The sequence below is a fragment of the Gekko japonicus genome, unplaced genomic scaffold (genome assembly GCF_001447785.1).
Source record: "Gekko japonicus isolate JY-2015 unplaced genomic scaffold, Gekko_japonicus_V1.1 scaffold1588, whole genome shotgun sequence".
In the NCBI taxonomy this organism is placed as follows: Eukaryota; Metazoa; Chordata; class Lepidosauria; order Squamata; family Gekkonidae; genus Gekko; species Gekko japonicus.
In genome coordinates, this window is record NW_015167583.1 from 389,092 (window position 1) to 403,615 (window position 14,524).

The 14,524-nt window shown below is 44.3% G+C and overlaps 1 protein-coding gene across 1 annotated transcript in view; it reads left to right on the forward strand.

Annotated features, from left to right (window-relative positions):
* DENND5B (DENN/MADD domain containing 5B) overlaps positions 1–14,524 on the forward strand; it is a gene marked incomplete at its 3' end in the record, with an annotated part of 97,661 nt that overhangs the window by 50,849 nt on the left and 32,288 nt on the right. Inside the window, exons 9-13 of the mRNA XM_015413899.1 lie at positions 1,049–1,142; positions 5,905–6,036; positions 7,035–7,187; positions 8,809–8,887; positions 10,655–10,736. Coding sequence (XP_015269385.1) covers positions 1,049–1,142; positions 5,905–6,036; positions 7,035–7,187; positions 8,809–8,887; positions 10,655–10,736 — 540 coding nt within the window. The remainder of the gene's footprint in view (positions 1–1,048; positions 1,143–5,904; positions 6,037–7,034; positions 7,188–8,808; positions 8,888–10,654; positions 10,737–14,524) is intronic.

Consider the following 14,524-nt stretch of genomic DNA (forward strand, 5'->3'; position numbering starts at 1 on the left):
AGCTCTTCCCCTGGGCGTTCGATTAGGAGCCGCCACTGACGAGTGTGTCACCGGAACATTCCACGGCCCTACGATACATGGTAGGATATTGCCTTCCATCATTGCCTCCCACTATTGTCTTCCATCATTGGATTGTATACTGAATGCCGCCATCAGCTGTATTGTTATTAGTATTTTATGATGTAGTTAATGTTTCTAAAGTATCCAAATTATTATTTCTCCAGATTTGGAGATTACCCAAATTAGGCAGATCTTGTATCTGTTCATTATAGAATACTGACGTCATCAGTGACAAACCTGGACTAAAGCTACCCTTTAACTTATACCAAACTGCCAATACTGAACAGATAATAGGATTCTCCCAAATCAATTTTCTATTATCATACCGAATTAGATCTTCCAATTTTAAACCATCTTTAAGAAAAGTTTCCAAAATATGAGGTACTCCATTTAACTCCTGATCTTATTAGAGTTTTCATAGCCACCCCTAGATGTTTTCCTAACCAAATGAATTATTTAAATACTTGTTCCCAGGCCTTAAAGGTACACGTTTTCATAGACAATGTTACATTAATATATACAAACAGGATTCTGGATAAAATATTCATTTTCAGTGTTGCCAGTCTACCAAACCACAAAAGAGAGAGAGATGGATCTAATTTTATGATGTCTATTATTCGTGTTTTACTGTATTTAATTTCTCAATGTAAGCAGCCCTGAGCTGAACCTACCTGGCGGGGAGGGCGGGATATAAATTGAATTAAATAAATAAATAAATAGAAATAAATACATTATGTAAAAATGCTAGCTCGTTTTTGATTTCCTTAAATAATTTTTGGTGGTAATATTCCACGATAGAATCAAGATCTTGTTTTATCCAAATTCCTACATGCTTAATTGGATGCACTGCCCATGGAATGGAGCAGATCTTAGCAGTATCATTATTTTGTATTAAAGACACATTTAAGCCCCCTCCCCCATTTTTATTGTAGTTGATGCAGAATGTAGTTAACAAATTCTTGTCCCCTTTCCTTTTTATCAACTGCAGTCGGTGGGTTAGTCGAAGTGCCACCGCACAGCGCAGGAAAGATCGCCTTCGCCAGCATTCAGAGCATATTGGTTTGGACAACGAGTTAAGAGAGGTGAGTGGCTTTGTAGTTTTGCAAGCAATTCCAAGGCTCTGTATTCAAGTTAGTGAAATCATAGGCTGCTAGACCTGGTAATTTTTAGAGGGTGGAACATTTCCAGGCACCTCTTGAATAGCTTAACACTGTATGAAACGTAAAATACATGTATTATTTTCCCAGATGTACTGAGCCTTAACCGTGAACTGTTACGATTATTACTATAATTGAAAACGACTAAACTTAGATGTTGTTGCAAGCTACAATCAAAAGGGTGGGAGGGGGAGGATGGAGGAGGTAAACCTGACATCTTGCTGGTTGCCTCTTTAAATTCCTTTTATGTGCATTTAAGACATTGCTATGAATCTCTTAAGACTGCTATGCCTAGCCACGGAGGAATCTTCTACGTTGCTGAGTAGCCTCACCTCGCTGTCCTGTGTTTCCTCTTGGTCTACCTGCAAAAAGAGGCGTTGTTGTGCCTTTGCTTGTATATGCACTATGTACTAACAGCAGGTCCTTCCAAAAAGAAGCAAAAGATGTGACTCCGTAGGGGCTTACAGCCCAGCTGGTAGAGCTCTTTGACCCACCAGATGGTCCTGACCCAGGAGCTGAAGGCCATTACGCCATTTTGATTATGTATTACCTTCAGCTTTGAAAAGGGCATTCCCATGTTGAGTTCTCTTCCCTCCTGCGTAATATGTTTGTACACTTAGACCATGTGACAGCATATTTTGTATATCCCCTGTCCTATTCTCTATCATTGGCGGCTGATGGTGGAAGCACCCAGTGGGAGAATATCATGACACAAGTCAAAATGTCCCACAAGTTAATACAGGAGAAGTAACAGCTCACTGTTTCAAGTGAGGAATGGTTCTGCCACCCAAAGCCATAAATCACAGTTCCTGTACAGTTGCTTACCAAGTATATTGTTCTGGGTTTTTTTTTTACTCTTAAGTGCTTGGGTTTCAGTCAGGCTAGGTGCATATCTTACTGCTTGGCTTCCCGCCCACTCTGGAAGGGAGGTGTTAAGTTTGGAGAATCCTCCATGTCCTGTTCCAACATTGTCTGGTCTGTGCCTTTTTCTGTTTTTCTCTCTTCTTCCTTTCTTTATTAAAAACAAATCAGCCTTTAAAAAATATTATTACACTCATCTTGTTTACTTTTTACTTTTTGTTTCCTAAATCAAAACATTCTGATTCCTTGGTGTCATTGCTGATTTCCAGGATTCATGCTAACCTGCAATTTGGTGTTGTTGTTTTTTACTGTATTTTTATGTGCAAGTAAGAGAGTTATTTTATGGAAAGGAAGCAAAACAGTATTTAGGACAGTTCTATTTATTTGTGGGATGGCTGGAAACATGTCATGTTCTGTTATTTTTTCTTTCTGTTTTGCTTTGACCCGTATGCACGCCTGTTTTGCCTTGCTGTTCTCTCTTCGCCATCTGTTATGTCTGCCTCCTCTTAGCTGTCGGAGGAGTTCTTGATTCATCAGAACTCAATGGCATTCTGGGAGTGGGATCAGGGCCCACCCCCGCCTGCACGACCACCCAAAAAATCATTCTCTGAATGTTCCCTGGTATGTTTTCTTTTATTTTGCCAAGAGCTGCTTTCCCTACCACACCAGTCACTGCTTTGCGGTAGAATTTTATGCACGGTTTTTGGGATTTTTTGTAGCAGTTTGAAGCGTGGCCACAATCAGGCGAGTGGTTCTGACATCCACAGATGGGCACCTTGCTTGTATCTTTACAGGCTGAGGCTTGAAAGAGGCATTCAGATTAAGTCTTCCTTCCCCTGGAATGCCGTCAGGCCAACCTAAAACCTTCCAAATGAAGGGGCGTTCAGGAAGATGGAAGCCATTGGGGCTTGCAAGGCGGTGGTCCTTTTTAGACCTTCAAAGCCCATTTGTTTCCCAAAGACCACGCTTATGACAAATGTAAAATTCTGGTTTAGCTGGTAGTGACGGTCATAACTTATAACACCTATTTGAGAAAATTACAAAATTAGTATGCCGAATCTGTAGGGAACTTTCGCTTGTCAGATTAGAACCACACTTTGAATAACTGTCACCCATCCTTTTCCTTACTCATTTTCTCCCTCTAGTTTGCAGTCTTTAGGGTTGCCAACTCCAGATTGAATAATTCATGGAGATACGGGGGTGGAGCCTTGGGAGGGTAGAATCCGGGGAGGGGCCTCAGCAGGGTATAACTACCACAGAGTCCACCTTCCAAAGTGGCCATTTTCTCCAGGGGAACTGATCTCTGTCATCTTGGAGATCTGATGTAATGCCAGGAGACCTCCAGGCCCCATCTGGAGTTTGGCAACCCTAACTGTCTTTCTCTCCATTGCCCTTTTTCCACACTTGTTGCTGTCTGGTAGTTTCTGTCATTGCCTTGTTATTTTTGAAACAAAGATACGAACTGGCCTTTTTTCAGTACCTAGCTTGGTGTTGTGGGTTTCTGTCCCAAAGCTGGGGGTGAATGAATTTTTTTATTGCTCTATTCTCCATTCCTGCGGAGTTGCTGCAGGGAACAAGAAAAGCAGGAAGCTCTTTTCCTTGCCTCTTTTTCATGCTGGAAGTCTCCCGCAGCCCCCCCCCCCCGGGTTTTAGCCCTGCTGAAGAAAATGTGTGGGTATCATAGAAGCATAGAGTTGGAAGGGACCTCCAGAGTCATGTAGTCCAATTCCCTGCACAATGCAGGAAATTCACAAATACCTCTTCCACACATACACACACCCAGTGACCCCTGCTCTATGCGATGGCAAAAAACCTCCAGGATGCCAACCAAACTGACCTGGAGAAAAATTGCTTCCTGACCCCAAAGTGGCGATCAGCATTTCCCTGGGCGTGTAAGAAAGGGCCGTTAGAACTAAGCAGGGGTCATTTCCTGCGGGAGCGCATAGGAGCGGAGCTTCGGCAGTAAGGAGCCAGGGGGCGCGCACGTGCAACAAACCCTGCCCCCTGCTCCCAGCAGCCCTCAGTCAGGCCACGAGGATCAAGAAGCAGCCAGGTAAGGTGCCCCCTCCCCCCAGCCCACCAGGTACAAGCTCTCCCTCCTCTGTGAGGGCAGATCTGTGCGTCCCCCCCCCCACAATAGCTAGCAATCCAAAACAGTCTAGTGGAGCCTGAGTGGTGGGTGTTGCCTTCTGACACACTTCCGGTAATGTCAGGGGGTGTGGCATATGCAAATAAGTTATGCTAATAAGTGATCCTAATGAGCTCCTGAACCTCTTTTTCTACGAAATGATCCCTGGAACTAAGCATTGAGGCAACCCTCCCTGCCCTCCCTCTCATGATCTGCCTAAGTTCACAGAATCCGCATTGCTGTCAGATGGCCACCTAGCCTCCGTTTGAAAACCTCCCAAGGAGCCCTGTTCCACTGAGGAACCACTCTAACTGTCAGGAAGTTCTTCCTGATGTTTAGCCGAAAACTCTTCTGATTTAATTTCAACTTGTTGGTTCTGGACCGACCTTCTGGGACAGCAGGAAACAACTCCTCTAGATGACAGCCCTTCAAGTACTTGAAGATGGTGATCATATCACCTCTCAGTCGTCTCGCTCTCCGGGCTCAACATACCCAGCTCCTTCAACCTTTCCTCATAGGACGTGGTCTCTCTGTTCTCAAAGGGGCTGATTATCTGCAGGGAAATGAGTGAAGGGGAAGGGTTAACTTAAAATAACCCCTCCTATGCTGGTCTTCCTCTACAAAAGCCCCTCTAGCAGCATTGTAGAGAAAGAGATCATAGAACTATATAATATGCAGTTCTTTCCCTCAGACTAAGCGCATACAGGTGACTCTCTAGGCCCCTAGTGGTTACACGGTTGATTTGCAAATGGCTAGGCCTGGTGACAAGTCTTACACCACTGTATTTTTTTAAAATAAATGGTTGCCATTTAAATATATCTATATATATAGCAGTAAGTCTTGGACATCTTCAGTCATGAAGTGAAATAGATCCCCTATTTTTCCCCCTTCCCTGGTCGATCATACTTTTACCACTGGAGTAGGGGGCAGTTTTGGATTTTCATCTTGAGGCAGAGGTCATTTCAGGGGGGGATTGCGGGGGATCGCAGTTCCCCCGGGTGAAGTGTGGGGGGCAGGGCACACGACGAAGCCCCGCCCCCCGCTTCCGGCCGCCCTGCTTCCAACCCTCATTCAGCCAGGAGGAGAAGGGGGGGGGTAAGTTGCTTCCTCCCTGCCTCTCCCCACCCCTGCCTGCCTGGGGCCAGGGAGGGCCTTCGCGGGGCTTCCTTGCACTCTCGCCGGCCGGGACCGTTGGGGGCGGGGTGTGTGGCCTTATGACACACTTCCGGTGATGTCAGGGGGTGTGGCATATGCTAATGAGTTATGCTAATGAGTTCCCCTAGCTCTTTTTCTACGAAACGACCCCTGTCTTGAGGCAATAACATGTCTTGGGTTTGTCTCTGCTGCTGGGATGATCATGCTTTCTTTAGAGGGGAAAAAGCCAACCACTGGCCCTCTGAAGCACCCTGCCTGTTTGTGTATGTTGAAATGCAATCACAAGCCACCTAGTTAAGACTTTTTACAGGCAACTGTTGATCCTCAACAGAAAAACTGGCAGCTATATTCTCCCCCCCCTCCCTTTGCTTACTTCCTAAAACTTTAAACAAATCACTGGGGTGGCCAGACTTTATGCTTTAGTGTGGTGTGAATTTGTCACCTCGTCTTATCAGACTGGGGAGAAGCGGGGAAGGCAAGAAGTACTTTCCCTGCTTTTGTATTGACCTTAGGGTTTTTGTGTTGTTTTGTTCATTGGATTAGAAGTACATGCAAGAAGCAAGGACCTTGGGGAAAAATTTGAGGCAGCCCAAACTCTCAGATCTTTCTCCAGCAGTAATTGCTCAGACAAACTGGAAATTTGTAGAGGGCTTGCTCAAAGAATGTCGAATGAAGGTAAGTTTGCTTTGTCCCCCACCCACCCCCTTATGGGCTTCACAGATTAACTGATCGTGTTGTTAACTCTGGTTCTCAAACTAACTGAAATGGGACCCACCTCTAAACAGACTGCAGTTCTTGGGGTCCACTTGCAGAACAATCGGGTGCACTGTTTTCTCCTCCCTTGCCATAAAGTGCAGGAATCTCAACTTAGTTGACAATGAACAAATGTATAATTTATTTTCCTTGTTCAGTGTTCTATAGTATTGCTGAACAGCAGGCCATTTTTCATGGCACTTCAAAGGCAAACTCAGTTTTGCCATCAGGTCTTCCAGAGCCTCTTCCTGACAGGGTGACTAGTGTTCCCTCTAAGCTGAGTTAGTGTGAGCTAGCTCACAGTTTTTTAGCCTCTGGCTCACACATTTTTGTCTTAGCTCAAGAAGGGTGGCTCCAGAGCAAACTAATTTATGCGGTGGCCAAATTGCCTGCTTACAACTTTAATGCCAGTAGCTCACAAAGTAGAAATTCTGCTCACAAGACTCCACAGCTTAGCAGGAGCATTGATTGTGACTCACCTCTGTAAGAGTCACAACCTACTTTTTGGTCCCGGCCCCACTGGCTGTTTAGAGTTCATGTCTCTCAAAGGAAGTGATTTGGTGATGAAGACCAGTGATTCCCTGTCCCTGTTCTTGATATAGACCATATGTGATGATACCTCAAAGAGTGTGGATGCTTTTGGTCAACTCACCTAAGCATGTACTGGTCCCGCTCTGAAACACTATTATTCATTCACCTTACACAAGAATGCGAGTTCATATGGCCAAGTAAGCTAAATTAAGGATCTGGAAGTACTCTTGCCCAGTTATGTAAATTGACGAGCAGTTTCCTTCTCTTTCGGTTGATAATCTCTTTCGGTTGATAATCTAAATTAAGGATCTGGAAGTACTCTTGCCCAGTTATGTAAATTGACGAGCAGTTTCCTTCTCTTTCGGTTGATAATCTGTAAATCCTTGCAGACGAAGCGTATGCTGGTAGAAAAGATGGGTCATGAGGCAGTGGAGCTTGGGCACGGAGAGGCCAACATAACAGGTTTGGAAGAGAATACGCTGATCGCAAGCCTTTGCGACTTGCTGGAAAGAATCTGGAGCCACGGACTACTGGTTAAACAGGTCAGTGAAACTAAAAACGTACAGATCCTCAACAGTAATAAAACCTTGTGTCCCCCTCATTCAAGGTAGCTTCTGCCTCACCTTGAGCATGTGAAGCTGCCCTGGTGCTGAGTCAGATCATCAGTCCACCTAGTCAGTCTGTCGTCTACCTGGCCTGTAATGGGTCTTGAAAGCCTCAGGTGGTGGCCTTTCCCAGCCTATTTACATCAGATGCTGGAGACTGAATTTGGTATCAAATGCATACAAATCACGTACTCCACTGCTGAGCGTTCAGGATACACATATGACTCCTCAGTCTGTCATTCTCTTGCCGCTCCTCAAATATAAATGAATCAAACAGGGATCCTTTTAGCACACTCTACCCACAAAAGGAGGAGTTTAAAAAGTAAGTAATCTGTTGCATCAGTCCCCTCTGCATTGACCTTTTTATATTCTGGGGCTTGGCAGCTGTGCCTTTTAATATAGAAGCTTTCTAGGACAAGCTATCTACAGTGGGGCTAAATCAGGAAGCACTGGGGGGGGGTTACTTTTCTGAACTGGCAGACACCTCCACTCTCCTACAGATGCATACAAAGCAATTGACCTCCTGCCTATTAGCAGAGAAACCTCTTGGCTCTCTCTCTGTCACCATTTATGGTCAGCTCTGGAGTTCCTGGTTTTATGGCTTAAATGAAGGCTTCATTTTAAAACCTGGAATGAGCCAAACTGGTGGGCCCGGCCCTAATGGAAAGGATGGCGACTTAGGATTCTCATGGGAGACAGGAAAACATTAGAGCCAGTTGATAACATTCATACTCTGAAAGACACTTCTGTGTTAAAGGCCTGTAATATTTGCTCATCACTGACCCCCATATCACGTGCGTCAGTTCACGCACTGGGAAGCCAGAATAGGCCATCACAGAACATAATTGTCTCAGACAGCTATTTCTGTGGCAGAGGAGGGATCTGAACCTTGGGACTCCCCCACCCTAGGCTGGAACTCGAACCACGACACCATGCTGGCTGTCATTATGCTGTGACATTAGTTTCAGTGATGATTGTTTACACAAAGGTTTTCTGTCCCTAGAGCCCAGATGTGTTAGGATTTCATGGCCTGTGCAGATCCACAAGGCGGAAAGTTACTAAGCATAGTATGGCTTTCATAGTTCAGCTCCAGCTAGTTTCCCCTGCTGTGTGCAGAGGATTTAATAAGTGCCAACTTAGCATAGTTGTAAAGTATATGTATGTAATATAGAACTTTTCTCGGTTCAGACCGTAGCTTAGATGTGAAATTCATTGGAGGCCTTGGGCAATTCCCTTTCGCTTAGCCTTACTGGCTGTCTAAGATGCTAAAATGCTGAGTTTTGCTTCTGGGAAGATGCCTGGAATATAAATGTAGCAATAAGCATGTCTTCCGAGGTGCTCCTGTGCTCTTGATTATGCAATGAAGAGAGCTGCTTTCTCAATCTGACTTTCAAATCAGGGTCCAGTTTGCAGGCTTTTTTTTTTTGTTTTCTTTTCCTCCTCCGGTCTGAGCCGCATGCAGCACTTGGGAGAATGGAATTCAGTGTTCAGCTTCTCCTTTGCATCTCTTGCAAGTGTGTTCTACTTAAGTTAACTTTGGGTTTTTCTTCTTCCTAAGGGAAAATCTGCATTGTGGTCTCATTTAATTCAGTACCAGGAAAGAGAAGAGAAGCAGGAGCATCTTGCAGAGTCCCCTGGTGAGCAGAGAACACTTTTGATCAAATGAATCATGTGCAGCAAGTGTGTGAGTACGGTAGGACTAAGTCTCTACAACAGTATGCCGTGAAATCGGCTCCCAAATTGAAAGTAATCTTCTGTTATATAAAATTAATAAATATTTATTTATAAACCTCTTTGGTTCCCTTAAACATCCAACTTCTCAAGTTCAACAACTCAACAAAGGGCTTTTCAGCATTCTTATTAATTAATTAATTAATTTATTATTAATCTCATTTGTACCCCGCCCTCCCGGCAATGCTTTCCTTTCTTGTGAGTTTCTGTTTGGGGGTGTGTGTCCTTTTCAGTATGTGCTTGGCCCCCTCTAGTGGTTGATTCAATATTGCCATGATTTATGTCCAGCCTATCTCCCTGCAGATTTAAACTGCAGGTTTTTATGTGAAACACGAAAAAAAATCTCAAAGAAACAGGAACTGACAAGTGAGGAGAATGAGAATGTGGAAAAGCCCAAAGAGCTGGGGGTTCTTTTTGGATGGGGAAGAAAGCAAAGGCTAGACAGGGAGGTGGAACAGAGCTTCCTTCACTCCCTGCCTATAGTGAAATTTCATTGGCCATATTAAGATAGGAGCATATAAATATTTTATTTATAAGATTTTTATCCCACCTTTCTTGCATTTCAGTGCCCCTGGGGGCACCTAAAGTCAAATTTAAAACTAAGCATTAAAAATCCAACTTAAAAAAAAAAAAGAAAACAGGAAAACCAATCAACCCAAATACCACTACCAGAATTCCACTGACCGTAAGAAGTTGCAATTGGCAAAGACTTGAGTAAGAAAGCAGTTAACAGACTTTCTTCCAAGGAGCTCAGGGCAGCATACTTAATTCTGCTATCTTCCATTTTATCCTTGCAACAATCCTGTGAAGTAGGTCACCCAGTGAGGTAGGTCAGTCTGAGAGAGAGAGAGAGATTGAGTGAGTGACTGGTCCAAAGACACCCAATGAACATTAAAGCTGAGTAGGGATTTGAACCCAGATCTCCCTGGTCCTAGTCCAACATTCAAACTGTAGTACCACATTCAGCTCCCAAAATTTGCACAAGCAAAAAGGGCCATATCTCCACTACCCAATCCTAAAGGTGCCCATGGCCATGGTCTTGACAAAATGATCTTAGAACATCTGCAAGATCATATAGCAGTGAGCAGTTCTTTGGGATAATTTTTTTCCTGCTGTCAAGTCGCAGCCAGTTTATGGTGACCCCATAGAGTTTTCAAGACAAGAGATGTCCAGAGGTCATCTGCCGTTGCCTGCCACTGCATCACAACCCCCGGTGTTCCTTGGTGGTCTCATAAATGAGTCAGAGATTTGTGCTCCCACCCATAGTGGAAAATATGACAAATGGGCGCAGATTATAATTGAAAATAAGGAACATTTAGCACTTAGTATGCTGGTAATTTACCATTTTATCAAACTCTCCTTGGGTTTTGAATGCACGTTAGTATTTCAGTCATGGAACAGACTTATGGAACAGACTTAAGTAGCTCATACAGTTGCAAAGAGGGCAGCGTTTGATGATTCCTCTTAAATCTTGAGAGTACAGCTCTGGATTAACTACAGGGGAAAGGAAACACGAAGCAGCCATAATGGAGGAGCAGAGAGCAGAAAATTCTTTGCATGATATCCTTCTTCTCCTGGTGGGGTCCTCAAAGAGATTTAGAATCATATCTGCAGCTTTCTCTATAGATAACGTGTTTCTAACCCACTAATGTATTTTTTGTCTTCCTTTGCAGTTGCCATTGGGCCAGAAAGAAGGAAGTCTGACACAGGGCTTATGTTACCTACTCTGAGAGTCTCGCTTATCAGTGATATGAGGTATAAGACTTAATTTAGAAAACTCTGGCTTAATTTTCCCCCATATGTACATACATGCTGTCAAGTTGCAACCAACTTATGCCGACCCCTGCAAGGGGCTTTCAGGACAAGTGGTTTTCCATTGCCTTCCTCTGCAGAGTCTTCCTTGGTGGTCTTCCTTCCAAAAGATGACACTGCTCAGCTTCCGAGATCTGATGAGATTGGGCTATACTATTCTGCCTTCCCTCACTTTCCCCCATGCAACAATGTAAAAAGTTAATGCTAATACAAAATGATGATCATGAAATAAGTTTTGTTTGGGTTTTGTGCAAGACCTTTTTGTCTGATTTTTTTGTCCCATTCTTCTTCCACGGAGCTCAGCATGGTATAAATGGTCCCTATTTTTTTATTCTCATAACAACACTGTGAGGTAGGTTAGTTCTAGAGATGGTGAGTAGCCAACTCACCTTCATGGCAAAGTGGAGACTTGAACCTAGGCCTCACCGGTCAGTTTGGTGTAGTGGTTAAATGTGCAGACTCTAATCTGGGAGAACCGGGTTTGATTCCCCACTTCTCCACTTGCACCTGCTGGATGACCTTGGGCAAGCCATAGTTCTGGCACAGCTGTTCGTGAAAAAGAGCAGTTTGTGCCAGAGCTCTCTCAGTCCCACCTACCTCACAGGGTATCTGTTGTGGGGAGGGGAAAGGAAAGGAGTTTGTAAGCCGCTCTGAGACTCCTTTGGGTAGTGAAGGGTGGGGTATAAATCCAATCTCTTCTCTTCTTCTTCTTCATTGTCCAACATTTTAAATATTACACTACATTTCCTGAACATGACAGTAATTACGTGGGGGCGGGGGGAATTTGGGTGGGCAGTGGTGTGTGTGTGGGGGGAGTCTTCCTGAATTTCTCCGGTGATACACTTAATTGATTTCCCTTCCTACCCCAGCGTGAGGAGCAAGCCATTTACTGGGTCTAGTAAATTGATCTAAAAAACAACTTCCCTTTTCATGGGAGCTGAACAAAAGGAAAAGTAGAACAAAGTGAGTCCAGTGGCTTTTTTAAAACCAACAAAGTTTTATTGTGGGTATCAGTTTTTGTGTGCATGCACACTTCTTTGGATACATTGAAACGGAAGTCACCAACCATTACATAGAAGTAGAGGGTGGGGAGAGTGTTGTCAGGAAGGGCTAGAGTCAAGATGCATAAGTAACTGAGCAATAACTATAGCTAAGGCAGGATGAAGGCAATTGGTAAGACCGGTGAATAGCAGCAGATCAACATACAGCATAATAAAAAAGTTTACAAACAGATGCAAGAACTGAATGAGTTAGCATGTGTAGTGAGACAAGAAACCAGTTTCACTGTTAAGACCTGTGGGTTCCATTGTCCTGAGTGTTGTAATACCTTGTAATTCAGCAGTCTCCCTTTCTAGTCCATTTGTGAAGTTCCTTTGCAATGCAACAGCTACTATGAGGTGCCCCACTGAATGTCCTGGAAGGCTGAAATGTTCTCTCCAGGTTTCTCAGTTTGGGGATTCTTGATGTCAGATTTGTGTCCATTAATTCCTTGGCATAGGGTTTGGCCTTTTTGTTCTATGTAGAGAACTTCTGTTTCAGTGTATCTGAAAAAGTATGCATGTACACGAAAGCTTATACCCAGAATAAAACTTTGTTGGTCTTAAAGGTACCACTGCATTCAAACTTTGTTCTGCTGCTTCAGTCCAACACGACTACCCACCGGAATCTAAAAGGGAAAGTAGTTAGAGTAATTCAGATATATTCAATATATTTTTAATTCCAGTAGTCAAATTGCTTTATCTCTCAATATGGTTGAGTTTTCGTTTGCTCGATAGAAGGAGTGAAAAAATGAAAATACAGATGGCCATAATTTGTGCCTCCAAAATCTGAGTTTGTAGTAATTTTCACTTCTAAATAGATGTTTGTTTCTAATTGCTAACCCAGTAAAAATAGAAAGTTGACAAACTGTTATCAAGCAGGGCATTGTGAGTTAATTGCCCCCCATCACAAATTGTTGATGGCGAGATTATTGTTGTCAGATGCCTCTCTTGGCAAGTTGAGGGCGGGCTGAGGCAGAGATGAAGTGAGACAAACAGCATCTGTGGCTCGCAGAGCAGCAAAAAGACTCTTCCCAGTTGCCCAATGAGCGAAGGCCAGTGTGTCACCTGACCTGCTTTGGCCTATTAAAAGGTCATCTTGTCTTTCTGCTCTTTGAGTGGCAGCACACAGACAGTGAATCTTAGGGTTGCCAGCTCTGGGTTGGGAAATACCTGGAGATTTTGGGGGTGGAGCCTGGCAAGGACAGGGTTTGGGGAGGGGAGGGATTTCAATGGGGTCTAATGCCATAGAGTCCACCTTCCAAAGCAGCCATTTTCTCCAGGGGAACTGATCTCTGTTGCTTGGAGATCTGTTGCAGTCCCATGGAATCTCCAGCCACCACCTGTAGATTGGCAACCCTAGTGAAGCTCCATCTAAGGTCTGGGTTACCCGTGCAGGTGGGTGAAGTGTCAGAGTTCTGAGACAGTAGGATGGACTGATCCACGTCGAACCGCAGGCGAGGGATTCTGGATTTGAACATTCTTCATGCAAACACACCTTCTTGTATTATCTAACTATTTAGGGGGGGTTTTCACAACACCCCTTCAGCGCTCTGCTTGAGGCAGTTTACAGTTAAGACAAAACAAAGCCATTAAAAATGAAAGTATTCTCAATAAAACAGCTAGGGCATAGCAGCATAAGATGCACATTGAGCAGTCTAAAACGCTGCAGATGAAATGATCCTATAAAGGCCGTAAAGGGAGTATGTGTGTGTGTGTGTAGAATGTTTCTGTGCTGACTCTTCAGAATCCTGCTCGAGGCGACTTACAATTTAAAAAAGCCAAAGCATTTAAAGCACAAGCCATTAAAACTCTTAATGAAAAGCCAAAGTAAAAAAGAATGTTTTAACCTGGTGCCTAAAAGAAGTAAAGTAGATGTCAAATGTGTCTTATGGGGCAGGGCACTCCAAAGGTGAGGCATCAGGACTGAAAAAGCGCTGTCTCTGGTCTCTGCCTGCCTCGTGTCACCGCTCCATAGAGAGCAGGGGCTTAGAAGAGGGTCTTGATTGGCGAGCCGGACAATATGGGTGGAAGCCGTCCTTCCAAGTACTTCTCCTGACCCCAAGCCATTTGGGGTTTTAATTGTGCCTGGAAATGGACGGGCAGCCAGTACAGATCTTTCAGCACAGGGGTGGTTCCATCCCTGTAATCCAGGCCCTGACAATCGGCAGGCTACCGCATTATGGACCAAGTGAACAGTTCTCAGAGGCAGCTGCAAGTAAAGCACATGATCAGAGCATGGGTCACTGTGGCCTAGTCAGAAAAAGTTAACACTGCAGAGAACGGGGCTCTACTTCCTCTCTTGGATCGCTGCACAGAGATGCCTTGAAAGATGTGAACATCCCCCCTGCAGTCTGAAGTGGTACAGTCCTTTCCAGGGGTCATTTTGTAGAAAAAGAGGTGCAGGAGCTCATTAGCATAACTTATTAGCATAACTTGTTTGCATATGCCACACCCCCTGACATCACCGGAAGTGTGTCAGAAGGCAACACCCACCACTCAGGCTCCACTGGACTGTTTTGGATTGCTAGCTATTGGGGGGTGGGTAGAATGTGAAGATCTGCCCTCACAGAGGAGGGAGAGCTTGTACTTGAATAAAACTTGGTCTTAAAGGTGCCTCTGGACTGTTTTGGATTGCTACCTATGGGGGGGCGGAACACACAGATCTGCCCTCACAGAGGAGGGAGAGCTTGT